The sequence below is a fragment of the Vanacampus margaritifer genome, chromosome 18 (genome assembly GCF_051991255.1).
Source record: "Vanacampus margaritifer isolate UIUO_Vmar chromosome 18, RoL_Vmar_1.0, whole genome shotgun sequence".
NCBI classification, from domain to species: Eukaryota; Metazoa; Chordata; class Actinopteri; order Syngnathiformes; family Syngnathidae; genus Vanacampus; species Vanacampus margaritifer.
The window spans coordinates 3,874,287-3,894,541 of NC_135449.1; the positions used below are offsets into that span (position 1 = coordinate 3,874,287).

The 20,255-nt window shown below is 37.1% G+C and overlaps 1 protein-coding gene and 1 long non-coding RNA gene across 4 annotated transcripts; one reads left to right on the top strand and one right to left on the bottom strand.

The window, feature by feature from the left end:
- Positions 1 to 202: 202 nt before the first annotated feature.
- LOC144038691 (MAGUK p55 subfamily member 3-like) lies at positions 203 to 19,914 on the bottom strand. 3 transcript variants are annotated; one of them, XM_077551371.1, is made up of 19 exons: positions 19,753 to 19,914; positions 16,152 to 16,311; positions 15,566 to 15,684; positions 14,899 to 14,976; positions 14,741 to 14,821; positions 14,549 to 14,686; positions 14,404 to 14,485; positions 13,414 to 13,499; positions 12,698 to 12,772; positions 12,413 to 12,609; positions 11,652 to 11,716; positions 10,782 to 10,799; positions 10,569 to 10,598; positions 1,441 to 1,599; positions 1,285 to 1,365; positions 1,102 to 1,195; positions 907 to 1,015; positions 650 to 772; positions 203 to 385 (listed from the first exon to the last, which is right to left on the bottom strand). In XM_077551371.1, the coding sequence occupies exons 2-19, from the start codon at positions 16,189 to 16,191 to the stop codon at positions 203 to 205; spliced, it is 1,758 nt and encodes a 585-aa protein (XP_077407497.1). In that variant the 5' UTR covers positions 16,192 to 16,311; positions 19,753 to 19,914. The 3 variants fall into 3 exon arrangements, with proteins under 3 accessions (XP_077407497.1, XP_077407495.1, XP_077407496.1); XM_077551369.1 differs by having other exon boundaries at positions 1,285 to 1,599; XM_077551370.1 differs by lacking the exon at positions 10,569 to 10,598 and having other exon boundaries at positions 1,285 to 1,599.
- Positions 300 to 1,924, top strand: LOC144038693 (uncharacterized). The gene is made up of 2 exons (XR_013289268.1): positions 300 to 973; positions 1,049 to 1,924. It is a non-coding gene; the product is annotated as an uncharacterized LOC144038693 (long non-coding RNA).
- Positions 19,915 to 20,255: the final 341 nt, after the last annotated feature.

Here is a 20,255-nt window from a genome sequence, read left to right on the forward strand (position 1 = left end):
TGTTGGAGAAGGGAAACCTCTAAAACCTGCAGTATTCTGTCCCTTGAGGACAGAGTCCTGCAGGTTTTAGAGGTTTCCCTTCTCCAACACAGCTGATTCCAAGGATTACATGATTCAGCTGTGTTGGAGAAGGGAAACCTCTAAAACCTGCAGTCTTCTGTCCCTCGAGGACAGAGTTTGCCCACCCCTGGTTCCGGAAGGTCTAGGAGGTCCTCAGCCAGGATACGGGCACCCACTGGGGCTCCAGTCGCACCCGCTCCAACACGGCGTGGAGCTCTGCCATGGCACTGAAGGGCTCCTCCTTGACCAGCGCGTAATCCAGCCAGTGGCCGTAGAGCTGCTCCATCCGCTCGGCCGACTGCCTCATGTCCTGGATGTCGTGCTCCTGGAACATGAAAACAAGGCACGCAGGTAAATAGCATTAGGTTGACGATCATTTTGGGCAAATTTATATTTAATATTTTTTCAAAAAAAAAAAAAAGATCTGACTATTTTAACACCATTTAATTTTTCGAAAATATTTTGAGGTATTTCATTTGCATTCAATCGCATTCCGACTGCGTAGGAGGACCCAAGTACATCATTTCCATGTAGGCCCCTTTCCCCCCGTCTGCGGTTGCTATGGCGACTCGCCAATGTGCCCACTCACCGTGATGGCGACGCTGGCGAGCGACGAGCAGGAGCTGACGGACTTCATCTCGCTGTCAAAGACGGAAGGTCTGACGAAGATGACGAAGGGCTTGAACGCGGGCGTGCGAAGAACCTTCAGCGCCTTCGGACAAATGTCGTCAAAGGGAGAAAAAAAACAAGCAAACATTCAAATTAAAAATCATGTCGTGTGTGATATGCAAACAAATTACAGTCAAAACTCCCATTTAACACGACCAGACGAATACCGGCACAAACCTCGGGTTGCACGTCCACGACGCAGGTTTTATTTTGAAGCAGGATTCTGTGAATGGACTCCAAACTGGTGCCGTATAAATTCTCTTTATACTCGCCGTATTCGATGAACCTGCAAATAACGGTTGATTTGTCGTACTTGCAGCTGTGACTAATTGGCCCAAACAAATGGTGGATGTGTGCTGCCCGGGAACTCGCCTGCCATTTTGGATGTCAGCCTCGAAAGCAGCTTTGGTGATGAAATGATATTCCACGCCCTCGCGCTCGTGAATCTTCCTGGGTCGCGTGGTGTCTTCAAACAAACACACAAATCGGACTAAACCACAATCCAATGTGCTTTTTTTTTTTTTTTTCCTTCTCTCTCTTCACGAGTGCACTCACGAGGCACGGCCAATCCGTAAAGTCTGGGATTGTCTGCGATCACCTTCTGCTTGAGCTCAGCAATGCGACTTCCCAGGGATCCTGAACACATCACAGGCAGCAGCGTTAGCCCCCTCGTGAGTGAGCGAGCGCCTTGCTGAGACGGTCGCCACCCACCAAGCAGCACGATGAGGCGGGGCCTCTCGCCGGGCCGGGGAAGATAAAGCGCCACCTCCTCGTAGATCAGGAAGTCCGCGTGAGCGCCGTCGGGAGTGCGAGGTTCGACCGGTGAACTTTGCCTCTCTCTTTTGAGATGGAAACTTCGGCGCAGGCCAGCTGTGTTCAGGTAACAGGTAAATGATAAATGTGTCGGCACATCACCAAACAATAGAAAATACACACACAAAAGGTGAACTTGGGAAAGATTTCCCCACGAGAAGGCAGCTGCGACCTTTAAATTAAAAGAAACTACTAAACGAGAGGATTTCTTCAAACTTGCCAAAGTTATGCAGTGCCGACGCCCCTGCTCGCTCGGCACGCAGAAGACATGGTTGTTGTTTTTTTTTATTTTATTTTTCTAGAAAAAAACGCCTTACTAGAATGTTTTTGTTTTTTTTCTTCACATGGTCGTTTTTTGGAGAGAATAAAAATCCTTAATACATGGTTGTTTCTGTTGTTTTTTAAACGCATTACTACATTACACTTACTACATTTTTTTCTATACTTTCCCCTTCCCCCCCCCCTTTTTTTTTTTTTTTTAGAAAAACGCCTTACTATATACATGGTCCTATTTTTGGTGAAAAAAAACCCCACCTTGCTACATGGTCATTTTTTGGGAGAAAAAAAACGCCTTACTATACATGTTTTTTTTTCTATACTTTTTTTTTTTTGACCAAAAAAAAACACCTCACTGTACATGGTCGTTTTTTTAAAGAAAAAAATGCCTTACTATATATGTTTTTTTGAGGGGGAAGAGCTTGTTTTTTTTTCTATACTTTTAATTTTTTTTTTATTTTTTAGAAAAACACTTTACTATATACATGGTCTTATTTTTGGTGAAAAAAACCCCACCTTACTACATGGTCATTTTTTGGGAGAAAAAAAATGCCTTACTAAATGGTAATTTTTTGGGAGAAAAAAAAATGCCTTACTATACATGGTCGTTTTTTTTTTTTTTTTTTTTTTAAAGAACGCCTTACTATATACATGGTCGTTTGTTTGGAGAGAAAAAAATGCCTTACTGTACATGTTTTTTTTCTATACATTTTTTTTTTTGGAAAAAAAAAAGCCTTACTGTACATGGTCGTTTTTTTTTAAAGAAAAAAATGCCTTACTATATATGTTTTTTTTGGGGGGGAAGGGCTTGTTTTTTTTCTATATATATATATTTTTTTTTTGAAAAACGCCTTACACCTTATTACATGGTCCTATTTTTGGTGAAAACCCCCCCCACCTTACTACATGGTCATTTTTTGGGAGAAAGAAACGCCTTACTGTACATGGTTTTTTTCTATACTTAAAAAAAAAAAAAAAAAAAAAACGCCTCACTGTACATGGTCGTTTTTTTTTTTTAAAGAAAAATATGCCTTACTATATATGTTTTTTTGGGGGGGGAAGAGCTTGTTTTTTTTCTATACTTTTTTTTTAGAAAAACACTACTATATACATGGTCCTATTTTTGGTGAAAAAACCCCACCTTACTACATGGTCATTTTTTGGGAGAAAAAAAATGCCTTACTATACATGGTCGTTTTTTTTTTTGTATGTTTTTAGAAAAAAGAACGCCTTACTATATACATGGTCGTTTTTTTGGAGGAAAAAAAAACACCTTATTACACGTACACATGGTCATTTTTTGGTGAAAAAAAACCACCTTACTGTACATGTTTTTTTTCTATACTTTTTTTTTTTGAAAAAAAATGCCTTACTGTACATGGTCGGTTTTTTTAAAGAAAAAAATGCCTTACTATATATGTTTTTGTTGGGGGTAAGGGCTTGTTTTTTTTCTATATATATATATATATATATATTTTTTTTTTTGAAAAACACCTTACACCTTATTACATGGTCCTATTTTTGGTGAAACCCCCCCCACCTTACTACATGGTCATTTTTTGGGAGATAAAAAATGCCTTACTATACATGGTCGTTTTTTTGGAGAGAAAAAAACGCCTTACTGTACATGGTGTTTTTTTTTTTTTTTTTTTTTTTAGAAAAAAGAACGCCTTACTATACATGGTCGTATTTTGGGTGAAAAAAACCCACCTTACTACATGGTCATTTTTTGGGAGAAAAAAAATGCCTTACTATACATGGTCGTTTTTTTTTTTTTTTTTTTAAGAAAAAACGCCTTACTATATACATGGTCGTTTTTTGGAGGGAAAAAAACACCTTATTACACGTACACGGTCATTTTTTGGTGAAAAAAAACACCTTACTACATGGTCATTTTTTGGGAGATAAAAAATGCCTTACTATACATGGTCGTTTTTTTGGAGAGAAAAAAACGCCTTACTGTACATGGTCGTTTTTTTTTTTTTTTTTTTTTTTTAGAAAAAAGAACGCCTTACTATACATGGTCGTATTTTGGGTGAAAAAAACCCACCTTACTACATGGTCATTTTTTTGGGGAAAAAAATGCCTTACTATACATGGTCGTTTTTTTTTTTGTATGTTTTTAGAAAAAAGAACGCCTTACTATATACATGGTCGTTTTTTTGGAGGAAAAAAAAACACCTTATTACACGTACACATGGTAATTTTTTGGTGAAAAAAAACCACCTTACTGTACATGTTTTTTTTCTATACTTTTTTTTTTTGAAAAAAAATGCCTTACTGTACATGGTCGGTTTTTTTAAAGAAAAAAATGCCTTACTATATATGTTTTTGTTGGGGGTAAGGGCTTGTTTTTTTTCTATATATATATATATATATATATATATATTTTTTTTTTTAAAAACACCTTACACCTTATTACATGGTCCTATTTTTGGTGAAAACCCCCCCCCACCTTACTACATGGTCATTTTTTGGGAGATAAAAAATGCCTTACTATACATGGTCGTTTTTTTGGAGAGAAAAAAACGCCTTACTGTACATGGTCGTTTTTTTTTTTTTTTTTTTTTTAGAAAAAAGAATGCCTTACTATACATGGTCGTATTTTGGGTGAAAAAAACCCACCTTACTACATGGTCATTTTTTGGGAGAAAAAAAATGCCTTACTATACATGGTCGTTTTTTTTTTTTTTTTTTTAAGAAAAAACGCCTTACTATATACATGGTCGTTTTTTGGAGGGAAAAAAAACACCTTATTACACGTACACGGTCATTTTTTGGTGAAAAAAAACACCTTACTACATGGTCATTTTTTGGGAGATAAAAAATGCCTTACTATACATGGTCGTTTTTTTGGAGAGAAAAAAACGCCTTACTGTACATGGTCGTTTTTTTTTTTTTTTTTTTTTTTTAGAAAAAAGAACGCCTTACTATACATGGTCGTATTTTGGGTGACAAAAACCCACCTTACTACATGGTCATTTTTTTGGGGAAAAAAAATGCCTTACTATATACATGGTCGTTTTTTTTGTTTTTTTTTAAGAAAAAACGCCTTACTATATACATGGTCGTTTTTTGGAGGGAAAAAAAACACCTTATTACACGTACACGGTCATTTTTTGGTGAAAAAAAAACACCTTACTACATGGTCATTTTTTGGGAGATAAAAAATGCCTTACTATACATGGTCGTTTTTTGGAGAGAAAAAAACGCCTTACTGTACATGGTCGTTTTTTTTTTTTTTTTTTTTTTTTTAGAAAAAAGAACGCCTTACTATACATGGTCGTATTTTGGGTGAAAAAAACACACCTTACTATATGGTCATTTTTTGGGAGAAAAAAAATGCCTTACTATACATGGTCGTTTTTTTTTTTTTTTTTTAAAGAAAAAAGAACGCCTTACTATATACATGGTCGTTTTTTGGAGGGAAAAAAACCACCTTATTACACGTACACGGTCATTTTTTGGTGAAAAAAAACACCTTACTACATGGTCATTTTTTGGGAGATAAAAAATGCCTTACTATACATGGTCGTTTTTTTTGGAGAAAAAAACGCCTTACTGTACATGGTCGTTTTTTTTTTTTTTTTTAGAAAAAAGAACGCCTTACTATATACATGGTCATTTTTTGGAGGGAAAAACAACACCTTATTACACGTACACGGTCATTTTTTGGTGAAAAAAACACCTTACTACATGGTCATTTTTTGGGAGATAAAAAATGCCTTACTATACATGGTCGTTTTTTTTTTTTTTTGAAAAAAGAATGACTCACTATGGTCGTTTTTTTGGAGAGAAAAAAACGGCTTACTATACATGGTCGTATTTTGGGTGAAAAAAACCCACCTTACTACATGGTCATTTTTTGGGAGAAAAAAAATGCCTTACTATACATGGTCGTTTTTTTTTTTTTTTTGAAAAAAGAACGACTCACTATGGTCGCTTTTTTGAAGAGAAAAAAACGGCTTACTATACATGGTCGTTTTTTGGTGAAAAGAAACCCACCTTACTACGTGGTTATTTTTTGGGAGAAAAAAAATGCCTTACTATACATGGTCTTTTTTTTTTTTTTAGAAAAAAGAACGCCTTACTATATACATGGTCGTATTTTTGGAGAGAAAAAAACGCCTTACTGTACATGGTCGTTTTTTTTTGAAAAAAGAACGCCTCACTATGGTCGTTTTTTTGGAGAGAAAAAAACGGCCTACTATAGATGGTCGTTTTTTGGTGGAAAAAACCCCACCTTACTACGTGGTTATTTTTTGGGAGAAAAAAAATGCCTTACTATACATGGTCTTTTTTTTTTTTAGAAAAATGAACGCCTTACTATATACATGGTCGTATTTTTGGAGAGAAAAAAACGCCTTACTGTACATGGTCTTTTTTTTTTTTGAAAAAAGAACGCCTTACTATACATGGTCGTATTTTGGGTGAAAAAAAACCACCTTACTACATGGTCATTTTTTGGGAGAAAAAAAATGCCTTACTATACATGGTCGTTTTTTTTTTGAAAAAAAGAACGCCTCACTATGGTCGTTTTTTTGGAGAGAAAAATGAACACCTTACTATATACATGGTCGTATTTTGGGAGAAAAAAAATGCCTTACTATAACATGGTCGTTTTTTTTTTTTTTTTTAGAAAAAAGAACGCCTTACTATACATGGTCGTATTTTGGGTGAAAAAAACCCACCTTACTACATGGTCATTTTTTGGGAGAAAAAAAATGCCTTACTATACATGGTCGTTTTTTTTTTTTTTGAAAAAAGAACGCCTCACTATGGTCGTTTTTTTGGAGAGAAAAAAACATCTTACTATATATACATGGTTGTTTTTTGGAGAGAAAAAAACGCCTTACTGTACATGGTCGTATTTTGGGAGAAAAAAAATGCCTTACTATAACATGGCCGTTTTTTGTTTTTTTTTTTAGAAAAAAGAACGCCTTACTATATACATGGTCGTATTTTGGGGGGAAAAAACCCACCTTACTACATAGTAATTTTTGGGGAGAAAAAAAATGCCTTACTATACATGGTCTTTTTTTTTTTTAGAAAAATGAACACCTTACTATATACATGGTCGTATTTTTGGAGAGAAAAAAACGCCTTACTGTACATGGTCGTTTTTTTTTTTTTTTTTTTTTTTTTTAAAAGAACGCCTCACTATGGTCGTTTTTTTTGGAGAGAAAAAAACGGCTTACTATACATGGTCGTTTTTTGGTGAAAAAAAACCCACCTTACTACGTGGTTATTTTTTGGGAGAAAAAAAATGCCTTACTATACATGGTCTTTTTTTTTTTTTAGAAAAATGAACACCTTACTATATACATGGTCGTATTTTTGGAGAGAAAAAAACGCCTTACTGTACATGGTCTTTTTTTTTTTTAGAAAAATGAACACCTTACTATATACATGGTCGTTTTTTTGGAGAGAAAAAAACGGCTTACTATACATGGTCGTTTTTTGGTGGAAAAAAACCCACCTTACTACGTGGTTATTTTTTGGGAGAAAAAAAATGCCTTACTATACATGGTCTTTTTTTTTTTGAAAAATGAACGCCTTACTATATACATGGTCGTATTTTTGGAGAGAAAAAAACGGCTTACTGTACATGGTCTTTTTTTTTTTTTTTTTTTTTAGAAAAAAGAACGCCTTACTATACATGGTCATTTTTTGGGAGAAAAAAAATGCCTTAGTATACATGGTCGTTTTTTTTTTTTTTGAAAAAAGAACGCCTCACTATGGTCGTTTTTTTGGAGAGAAAAAAACATCTTACTATATATACATGGTTGTTTTTTGGAGAGAAAAAAAACGCCTTACTGTACATGGTCGTATTTTGGGAGAAAAAAAATGCCTTACTATAACATGGTCGTTTTTTGTTTTTTTTTAGAAAAAAGAACGCCTTACTATATACATGGTCGTATTTTGGGGGGAAAAAAACCCACCTTACTACATAGTAATTTTTTGGGAGAAAAAAAATGCCTTACTATACATGGTCGTTTTTTTTTTTTTTTAGAAAAAAGAACGCCTTACTTTGTACATGGTCTTTTTTTTGGAGGGAAAAAAAACACCTTATTACACGTACACGGTCATTTTTTGGTGAAAAAAAAACACCTTACTACATGGTCATTTTTTGGGAGATAAAAAATGCCTTACTATACATGGTCGTTTTTTTGGAGAGAAAAAAACGCCTTACTGTACATGGTCGTTTTTTTTTATTTTTAGAAAAAAAGAACGCCTTACTATATACATGGTCGTATTTTGGGTGAAAAAAACCCACCTTACTACATGGTCATTTTTTGGGAGAAAAAAAATGCCTTACTATACATGGTCGTTTTTTTTTTTTTTGAAAAAAGAACGACTCACTATGGTCGTTTTTTTGGAGAGAAAAAAACGGCTTACTATACATGGTCGTTTTTTGGTGGAAAAAAAACCACCTTACTACGTAGTTATTTTTTGGGAGAAAAAAAATGCCTTACTATACATGGTCATTTTTTTTTTTTTTTGAAAAAAGAACGCCTTACTATATACATGGTCGTATTTTGGGTGAAAAAAACCCACCTTACTACGTGGTCATTTTTTGGGAGAAAAAAAATGCCTTACTATACATGGTCCTTTTTTTTTTTGAAAAAAGAACGCCTCACTATGGTCGTTTTTTTGGAGAGAAAAAAACATCTTACTATATATACATGGTTGTTTTTTGGAGAGAAAAAAAACACCTTACTGTACATGGTCGTATTTTGGGAGAAAAAAAATGCCTTACTATAACATGGTCGTTTTTTGTTTTTTTTTAGAAAAAAGAACGCCTTACTATATACATGGTCGTATTTTGGGGGGAAAAAACCCACCTTACTACATAGTAATTTTTTGGGAGAAAAAAAATGCCTTACTATACATGGTCGTTTTTTTTTTTTTAGAAAAAAGAACGCCTTACTTTGTACATGGTCTTTTTTTTGGAGGGAAAAAAAAACACCTTATTACACGTACACGGTCATTTTTTGGTGAAAAAAAAACACCTTACTACATGGTCATTTTTTGGGAGATAAAAAATGCCTTACTATACATGGTCATTTTTTTGGAGAGAAAAAAACGCCTTACTGTACATGGTCGTTTTTTTTTATTTTTAGAAAAAAAGAACGCCTTACTATATACATGGTCGTATTTTGGGTGAAAAAAAAACACCTTACTACATGGTCATTTTTTGGGAGAAAAAAAATGCCTTACTATACATGGTCGTTTTTTTTTTTTTGAAAAAAGAACGACTCACTATGGTCGTTTTTTTTTGAGAAAAAAACGGCTTACTATACATGGTTGTTTTTTGGTGAAAAAAAACATGGTCTTTTTTTTTTTTTTTAGAAAAATGAACACCTTACTATATACATGGTCGTTTTTTTGGAGAGAAAAAAACGCCTTACTGTACATGGTCGTTTTTTTTTTTTTTTTTTAGAAAAAAGAACGCCTTACTATATACATGGTCGTATTTTTGGAGAGAAAAAAACGCCTTATTGTACATGGTCGTTTTTTTTTAAAAAAGAACGCCTCACTATGGTTGTTTTTTTGGAGAGAAAAAAACGGCTTACTATACATGGTCGTTTTTTGGTGGAAAAAAACCCACCTTACTACGTGGTTATTTTTTGGGAGAAAAAAAATGCCTTACTATACATGGTCTTTTTTTTTTGAAAAATGAACGCCTTACTATATACATGGTCGTATTTTTGGAGAGAAAAAAACGCCTTACTGTACATGGTCGTTTTTGGTTTTTTTTTAGAAAAATGAACGCCTTACTATATACATGGTAGTTTTTTGGAGGAAAAAAAACGCCTTATTACACGTACACATGGTCATTTTTTGGTGAAAAAAAACACCTTACTACATGGTCATTTTTTGGGAGAAAAAAAATGCCTTACATGGTTGTTTGGAGAGAAAAAAACGCCTTACTGTACATGGTCGTATTTTGGGTGAAAAAAACCCACCTTACTACATGGTAATTTTTTGGGAGAAAAAAAATGGCTTACTACATGGTCATTTTTTTTTTTTAGAAAAATGAACGCCTTACTATGGTCGTTTTTTTGGAGAGAAAAAAACAGCTTACTATACATGGGCATATTTTGGTGGAAAAAAAACCACCTTACTACGTGGTAATTTTTTGGGAGAAAAAAAAATGCCTTACTATACACGTGGTCTTGTTTTTTTTTTTTTTTAGAAAAATGAATGCCTTGCTATATACATGGTCGTTTTTTTGGAGAGAAAAAAACGCCTTACTGTACATGGTCGTATTTTGGGTGAAAAAAACCCACCTTACTACATGGTAATTTTTTGGGAGAAAAAAAATGCCTTACTATACATGGTCTTTTTTTTTTTAGAAAAAAGAACGCCTTACTATGGTCGTTTTTTTGGAGAGAAAAAAACGGCTTACTATACATGGTCGTTTTTTTGGTGGAAAAAAAAACACCTTACTCGTCGTTTTTGGGGAGAAAAAAATGCCTTGCTACATGGTTGTTTTTTTGGGGGGGAAACACGCCTTGGTTGTTTGTTTGTTTGTTTTTGGGGGAGAAGGGTGGGGAACGCCTTACTATATACAGGTTTGCTTCATGTCATTAAAAAATTTTGCCCCAAAAAATAAAACTTTTAAATGCATTTTTTTGGTCATCTTACCATCTGGAAAAAAATCTAACTATACATCATGTCATTTTTTGTCTGAAAAAGCACAGCCAGTTATTCTTTCATACATTCATCGAGTGTTTCGTCCTCACCTACGTCTTTTTCCTCAAGGTCGCTGCCGTCTGTGGGGAGGAGCGAGCGGAAGGAGGAAGAGGAGGAGGAGGAGGAGGAGAGGAATGTAGGGTGAAGCCTCTTGTACTTGGCACAACACAACACGTTCAACACAGTCATGGAGTGAGGAGGACGTGTCAAATACACAACTGGAACAGACGCTTAATTGGCATTGAGTGTACGTTGTGTCCTACCTTGGTTATTGCGCTCATCTGGGGGTGGGGGGGGGGTTAATCCAAGGAGGAACACACACACACACAATTACTGCAGACCGCAACAACATGACAACCACTGTTCCTTTTTCACACACAAAAAAATATATATATTTCACACTAAGCAACTTCAGTCATTTTAAGGATTTCAAACAAATGTTTATATTTGATGTTTAAGGCAGAGTTTGACTTTTTCTCGCCATGTAAAAAGTAATATTCTTAATTTTTACAAATTAAAACTTAAAAACTTAACTTAAAATTAATAATAATGAAACTGATCATTAAGAATTGCACTTTTGATATTAAATTATTTAAATGGCTTTCATTTGCATGGCTGCGAATTAATATTTTCTAATGTGACATTTTCTAGATTAATATATGAATTCAATATTAATATTTTGTAGATTTAATCTAAGTAGTTGTAACCAACATAAAATTTCAGAATAGTTAAATTTTCATGAAGTCATATTCTTCACATCAACAAATCACAACGGCTTCTACTACTAATAAAACTGTTAGTGGGAGACGCTTGAGTTTTTCTTGTATGACAATATAAAAACGATCCGGAAAAAAAAAAAGCAAACCACAGCGCAGAGCGGCACCTTTTGTTTGCGCGTCCCTTTTTCATTCAACGTCGCCTTCAAATTGGATTAAGCGATGACACGATCGTTTGTGGAGATTAAACCGCTGGGATCCGCTGTTCCGTTTCCATAATCTCTCTTTATGCATCTCGTCTGTTAGATTACATTTGAACTGCGCTTCGGCGCACGGGCAACGATCTCGTCACAGTCGCTTGAGGGTTAATGCATAATACAGGTGACGGCAGGCAGGAGAGCAGCGATTGCGGCTTACGTGTGGCCAGGTGGGGGGACACGGAGGCCGGGAAGGAGCCCGTCTTCAGGCGGTATCTCAGGCGCCTGGCAATGCACAAATAACAAAAAAAAACATTTTACACATTTGTAAAATGTGAAATAAGTGGTGAAAAATTGTGGAATGAAGATTAAAAGAAATTGAATATTTCTGTAAAAATGTTGCTTAAAATTTGTTTGAGTTGAGTTTGAGTTCATTTGAACATGAAAAAGTACGAGAGAAAAAATAATAAAACAAAAATAACTACAAAACAAGCAGAATTTGACAAACTGCACCTAACGTCAATTTTCCACGTTCAAAAGGGAGTGGGAAGACGTCACAAGACTTATTACATCACGCACCATCTTTTCAAATGTTCCATGGTAACAGACTTTTAACTCTATACGGAATTTGTGCTGTTTGAAAACCATTTTGAACGATAATGAAAGATGTGAAATGATATTGACTGACATGGAATAATGTGAAATGAATGATGTTAAAAGTAGAGGTGGCAAAATCAGGTCCAGAAAGTAAAAACCCTGCCACAGTTTGGCTTTAGCCCTTGATGCTAGTTAGCTAGCTAGCTAGCTAGCTAGCTCCCATGGTGCTCGTTTACCTGCTAGCGCCAGGGGCTAAAGCCAAACTGTAGCAGGGTTTTTACTTTCTAGACCTGGATTTGCCACTATGATTTGCTTCTTGATGACTTTTTTTGTCAGGATTTTCACACACATTAATCTGAAAAATGTTGTACATTTCGAGGTTACCTCTCCTGGAAGTGCGTGGAGGGGATGAGAGCGGCGCGCAGGTTGCCGTCGCTCACTCGCTTGGCCTGCCACCAAGTGGAATCTTCCTGGCTCACCACCTGAAGGATGTCCCCCCTTTTAAAAGGAAGCCCCGCCTCCTGGCAGGGCGTGGCTCTGTCCTCAAAGGGCACGTAGTCAAACAAAGCCCGCAGGTAGACCTGCACAATGGAGGGAATGTAAAATAATGGATTTGAATAAATTTCATTCATCTGAATTTGAAAAAAAAGAAAAAAAAAAAGTCCTCACCCTGCTTTCCTTCATCTTGTCGTCTTCTATGATGGCCGGGATGATTTTCAACGTAATGGAGCCTTGTGACTGCGACTGGTGGAAAACGTCACAATATCAAGCAGCGAATTTACGAATCAGTGGAAACCAAGGTTATTTTAGTGACCGAAAAAAACTGAAAACTAACAAAAACCATACAACTAAAATTCCAAAAACTATTTCGTTAACGAAATAAAAATAAAAACGAAAATGCTTTTTAAAAAACGAAAACTGAAACTTGCAGTTTATGTTTACAAAACTAACTTAAACTATAATTATAGCCTGTTCTTTGTTGAAGTCTTTGGTAATTAATTTAATACATGAGCCTATTAAATGTGATTTTAAGTATATTTATTTTGATATTAAGCGGAATAAAAGACATTTGAAAGTGTGTCAGACACAAGTGATGTCATCTAGCAGCAGCCAATAGAAAAGCACCTTCAGATGACATCACTCCCAGTTGCCAATTTTGATTGGCTTTTTCATTTAACTCAAATGCGTTACTTTTTTCATTTTACCATGGTGGTTTTTTTTTATATTGTGCACAAGTAATACACATGAAAAAAGAAAATTAATACTAAAATTAACTAAAACTAAGCATAAAAAAACTAACTACATAAAATAATAATAATAATAATAATACAATAAAAAAATTATAAAAACTAAGAAAATAAACCTGGTGGAAACACGACATTTACCAGAATGTGACCGATTTCATCCGGCCGTTTGTGGGTTATCAGGTTGCCATTGACCTCCCGCAGCTCATCCCCCACGTGCACCAGACCTGGCAACACAAACGCCATGATGTGAACTCTCACAGGATGCAAACCCTGAAAAAAAATGAAAAAGAAAGCAACAAAAGGTGCAATTTCCCCACTGGCATGAAGTTGATAACATCTCCATGGAAACAACCCGTTTGGAATCTCCAAATATGCAATCTCGTGGCAGTAATCTGGAGGATTTAATCTCTGTTGACAGTTTGCGAAGCATTACACAACGTAATCTCCTGACTTGTGTGTCAGGGATGACAAGGAAGTCCTGTTGGCGCAAAGTTCAGGTTTAAAGATACCAAAAAAGGGAAAGCGTGGCGTCACGCTCATGCGGGCGGGAAGGGATGGAGGGGAGGGGAGAAAAGCTTCCATGTTGTCAGAGGTGGCAAATCCAAGTCCAGAAAGTAAAAACACTGCCACAGTTTGCCTTAGACCCAAGCTAGCTAGCTAGCGTGTAAATGAGCACCATGGGAGCTCTGTAGGGAGCTAGCTTGCTAGCACCTGAAAGTAAAAACCCTGCCAGTTTGGTTTTAGCCTCTGATGCTAGCTAGCTAGCTCCCTAGTAGGTAATTGAGCACCATGGGAGCTAGCTAGGGAGCTACTAGCTAGCACCTGAAAGTAAAAACCCTGCCACAGTTTGGCTTTGGCCCCTGATATTAGCTAGCTAGCTCCCTACCAGGTAAAAGAGCACCATGGGAGCTAGCTAGGGAGCTACTAGCTAGCACCTGAAAGTAAAAACCCTGCCACAGTTTGGCTTTGGCCCCTGATATTAGCTAGCTAGCTCCCTACCAGGTAAAAGAGCACCATGGGAGCTAGCTAGGGAGCTCGCTAGCTAGCACCTGAGGCTAAAGCCAAACTGTGGCAGGGTTTTTACTTTCTGAAACTGGATTTGCCACCTCTGCACGTTGTCGCTCTCACCGCTGCGGTCGGCCGCTCCCCCCCTCATGATCCGCGCCACGATGACGGCGCCGGTGGCCTCGTCTCGCCGGATGGTCGCACCCTGGACGAGGGAACAGATTCCTTTATGACTTGCATTTGTTAAAAAATAGATTCAAAGTCTCACCAAAGGCTCCTTGTTCTTCACCAGTCGTACGATCTTCACCGACTCCTCCTCCAGCTCGTCATCCAAGTCCTCCGGCAGGGGAGGCAACACCGGGTCAAAGTTCTTCTGGGCCACCGTGTCGTGGGCCGACAGCACAGCCTGTCGAGTGACGTTCAGATTCGAAAGCGAGTGTTGTCATGCGTCGTGTTTTACCTTGAGGTGAGGAGCGCTGAGCAGAAGCAGCAGCTCTTTCTCATCCTCTTCAAGGAGTCGGTTCTGGAGCTCTTCGGTCAGCTGGCGAACAAATGAGGCCATTAAAAAAAAAAATCAAGAAAAATGACATTTTGGGAAGAAGGGTGCACTGCACTTACATCCTCCGCCAGGCAGGAGGCGCTGTGCAGGAACGGCGACGGATTCTGCTTCTCGTACTGCTTCAGTTTCTCATGAATCTGAGAGAAAGTGGAAGTCAACCTCAAACATTGCTCGACAATAATATTTTATAAGTTACAGAAGCGTATTGCATTCACTTGAAAGAAAAAAAACTCCAGTTTTTCCTACTATTTTTTGGGGGGAGCTTTGTTTGTTTTTTAAACCTTTTTATTGAATATTATTTTCCCCATTTCATCTGAGGTACTTTTTTTTCAGTTTAAAAAATATATTTTCTTCTGGGTTTTTTTTTGGGGGGGGGGATTTTTTTCCTGTTTTTCTGAGTAATTCTACTAAATACTAAATTAAATAAATATTTATAAAAAAAAATATTATAAATATTTATAAATAAATAAATAAATAAAACTCCCCAAAAACATGCTGATGCTCTGTTTTTTAGAGTTTTTAAAATGTCTTATAAATATTTATAATATTTTTTTAAATAAATATTTATTTAATTGGTTTGTTTTTTGTTTTGTTATTCAAATACTTTTTTGCCCTGTATTTCGTAATTAATTAATTTTTAATTAATTTTAATTAATTAAAAATGACTTTGGCAATTATGCTAATAGGCTAACAAAATGTGATCCGGCACAATATTAATAACCGTACCTTCATGAGGTAGCCGAGGTTCTTCTCACTAAATACGTCTTTGAGGAAGACCAGGTCCTCCTTGTGGTTGGCATCAGGATGGAGCTGAGAGGTGAGCAGGGCCAGGGTCTCATGTAGATCTAATGGATGACCCAACAGTATCATGGATGTTGGTTTCCAGCAAAAAAATAAATTTGAAAAATCCATTCTGGGATCTCATAAATAAATGTGACGAAAAATTTTCTTTTTTATTTATTTATAAATATCTAATCAATATTTTGAGTTTGTGCACTTAACATGATATAATTACTATTATATATAATTACTAAATTTTGAACATATATAAAATGTGATTAATCATGAGTTAACTAATTTTTTCCTCGCCTGACACCCCTAATAATTACACATTTTGTTAAATATTATTTTAAATCACAATTATTTTTTTCGCCCAGGTTTCCACATATAATGAAGATTTAAGATAATGATTGGTCTAAATCAGGGCCACCTCTCAAAAATGTTTCATGTCACACCTTGTGTCAACAAAACCGATGGCCGAACTTGCATTGCATCCAACATTTTGTACCGTCTGACACGTTTTGTGCTCTACCTGTGTTCGCAGACACCACAGGCATGCTTGGCTGAGTCATTCAAGGAGGCGGGAGGGTGCGGAGGGGGGCAACAGGGAAGGAGGGTGAACCACGGCGGCGAGGTCGCTCCAATGATGCCCGCCGCTCCTCAAGGTCAGTCAGGATGAATAATGTCATACACTAAAATACACACACAAAAATAGCAACATCATTTGAAAGAATATTTTTTAAGATATTAGGGCTGTGCAAACAAATCGATTTTATTGAAATTATTTTATACTGTCTTGCCCTTGTTTGTCTTGTTGCTCATGTTGTACACGATTTGGCCATTAGGGGCAGTGTAGTTCCGCACGTTCTGATCCACTGTTAAATTGTAGCCACATTAGAGAGTAGAAGGAAAAAGTCCCGCTCAAGTTATGCCAATAAAAGTTTTTTTTTGTAGTGTAGGAAGAGCATATGCCGATGAGTAATGTTAACATGCTTTTCTGTATACCTTCCCGAAGCGTTTTGTATGAACTGCCGTTCTTTTGAGTCATAAAAGTGCCGCGAGTGACGCGCTAATTAGCGCTAGCAAGTCAATGGCACTTTCCATCGTGCGTTAGCCTTGAGCTAGCTACGTTCAGGAAACAAGCTAAACTAGTCATTGCTTTAAACGTCCAGTCTGTATGGTCAGTAAAAAACGGAACAGGGTGATACAGATACCAGCATTAGACTCTTTTTGAGGGACTGTTCGCTGTCAGTCTGCTCAGGGAGGGCATTATATACTGTAAAAGAACATTTATAAAATTATAAATATATAACATTTATAGCTAGCCACATAGAGTAGCAGCTGTGGGCCACACAGTTTTTGTGGGGGTGGGGAACGAATTAAAAACTTAATAAATGTATAAAAAAAAAAATCGATAAATTGAAGCAGAAATCATTGTCAATCAAATAATTTTGAATCAAAAACCGTGAGACAGTCAGAAAGATAAAATTATTATAATTCATTTCCTGTGGCTGAATAAAAAGGCTGCACGAGACAGAAGCTCAACAACAATCCCATCTTTGAATGAAATTGTTTGACAGCATTTGTAGCATCCATATTATAAGGTCGCCAATGTCGACTGCTTTTGTATGATTGTCGGTTTAACTTGCAGCGAAAGGTCCGAGCCGGTGATTAAAGTGTTTCGGCCCTGTGGCATCGCCTCGCTAACCTCAACCAAGCGGGTCATGTGATCGGCACCGATTCCACTAGTCCATCCATCTGTCTGCTCAGCAACCAAACAACACATTACATCAAATTGCTTCCATCCCCTACAAAGAAATAAAATCATGCAGTTGCGAGCGTCAAATCAGTTCAATTTGATGTGTCGGATTTCATTTCCAGCCTGAAAGCAGCTAGTGTCAATAAATGCATCCGAGATCATATGGTGATTCCTCATCTTTCACGCCGCCTCGTCCTCCCTTCATCTCTTCACTCTCTCTAATTACAAGAGCTGTAAGCCAACAGCAGCCCCCTTTTCTTTTCACAATGATCTCCCTCGCTGGCGGCCATATGGCGGCCTTAGCTTGCCTCCTTTATTGACGACGGCATCCTTGGAGAGTTGAGACGCAAGTGGTAGACTAGTCGAGAAAAGTAGAATCAGAAATAAAGCAAAACGTGAAGGGAGTCATTCAAGTACGCCAACTATAAATAACAGTTGAATATTTCACAACAAAAAATGTCAACCTTGCGGCAAGCACTCATGAGGCATTTACGTAAATGTCTGTGGAACATTCTCATGTCAAGCTGAGAGGCTATTGGTAGGGTTGCCATGACAACCATACAATGATTCACTAGAGATTTAATAAATAATAATAATAAAACAATTTGATAGAAAAACAGCGGCACCCTTTCAGAATGAGTGCGTGGCATCACACAAAATGATGCGTAAAAAACAAAATGCGTGTTGCTTTAATAGAGACTTTTTTGTGCGACTGACATTCCAGCAAATTATCAATTTGCCAACCTCGAACGTAAAATTTATTTCGATTCCAACCGTGCTTTCTTGTTTTGGGGACATAGGAAGCACATAAGTCCGCTCATCCAAAAATGATAACTAGCTCTCCAGCGCCATCTGGTGTATTATGGCTTTTATGACTCTAGAGTTAAAAAATAATAAATCTACGTTTAGTTGATGCCCCAGTGAAGGGATAGGTTGGGTAATCACGGGAAATGCACTAAAACACATCACGTGAACGGTGCATCAAAAAACATGAAAAATGATGATTTATAATGGGAGTCAATGGGCCAAAATTTGGACATTTTTCCTCATGTTTACTATAAAATAATTTTTTCCCCACATATAATAATGACAATAATAATTTTGAAATTTTGGACGGTGCCATTTTGAACTTCAACATGTTTTTTTCCCATATGCTTTACATTTCATATTAATATCAATAAAAGGCGAAAATGTGATTTTTTTTCCCGAGGGTTTTTAAACTGGATAAAAAAAAAAGGAAAAAGCTATTTAGTCACTTTTAGCCTTTTTCAAAAAATAAAAGTTGAACTAACTTTGGCAATTATGCCGCGAGGCTAACGACGGGTTAAAAATGAATCGAGTAAAAAGGAGGATCCGGCGTAGTCTAGTCCATCCATACAAACTCTCCCTGCACACACGCCACCTGTTTGCCAAGCTTGTTTTGCTGCGGGATGACTCTCTGGAGGGAGATGGAGCACGGCAAAGTCGCCAATACATAGAAAGGGCCATCTGCCCATCATGGCGGGGAAGTGTGTAGTTTGACATATACACACTATTACATGGGGACATAGAAGGGAATAAACATTTGGGCGACGCACCAAAATCATTTGACAATAGCATGAAGCCTTGATTAGAGTAACAGTGAGTTGAGCTGCCAGTGTTTGTTCTATGATTGGATGATGCACAATTACAAGGGTGGGAAATAAAGAATGCAGTGCCGAGGAGATCAGGAAGGCCAGAAGGCTCTTAAGAGGCTTACGAGAGGAACACGACTTCCAAACACCTTCATGACACACAGCAGGATGGCCGGCTGGAGCCAGCCTGCAGATAGGACTCAGATTGTGGCCCGGGAGGGCAGACTAGCGCCCTGGGGTCTCTTTGGCAAGGCATTGGGGGATTTCACAGCCAAGGTTGTTGGTGGGTGGCCAAGCGTTAGAAGCTTTTGCCCGTCCAACTCCCTCTTGAGCTTGTTATTATGTGTGTGTCAACGCATGGAGTGCTGCAAAAGCTCTTTGGGAATCAATTGACTTCCATTAGGAGCATTAAATAATGTCCAAGAGGGAAAATACGCATCATACATACATGACATGACACAGAGGAAAAAAAAGCTAAACAAGAGTACAACTTAAAAAAAATATATATATATTTATATATATACACACTAACTGTGGTGATTTTAATTGATCAAAAATGTAATGAATCAAAATGTGCATACTTTCTAATGCTCCCTTAACAGTTCAATTTAATAATAGTTGCTGTCTCTATAAATTGACACGGTTTACAATCAACAAAACCGGAATGTACAATTGAATATTTGTGCAAATGCAGTTTACAGGTGTCAGTGAATAGAGGCAGGCAGCCTCTAACGAACATGCGCGATACCGACGATCCTCACCTTGTTCGAGGCTCGTCTTCTTTCTTTCTTTTGTTTTTGCCCTCCTTCTCTTCGTCTCTTCGTCTCTTTGCTCTTTTGTGTCGGTCTTCACTCTCTCTTCGCCGGCGTTCGCACATGAGGTTTTATTTGTGCCCCTCTTCCCTCCCTCCCTTCTCGGACGGTCGCCATTCTCCTGCCCGCGACGCGTTCAAGAGCACCTCGTGAATTCGCCTTTCTGTCTCACGTAGAGCGAAAGCGTATAGTTTTGAAAAGCGATAGAATAACTCCATTTTATTTTTTATTTTACGCAACGCTATAGTTAAAACGAGCATTTCTATCAGTGTGAGTAAGGTCAAAAATGCCTCTTCTTGGTCTTTTAAACTAAGAACACGCACATTAGTGCAAAAAGTTCCAAATTGTAGGCACGTTACGTTGCACATGAATGCATCACCGTGTACTATGAAGAACGACTTTTTTTTATTTACCTATATTGTATTGTTTTGTTTTGTTTTGAAACACGGATG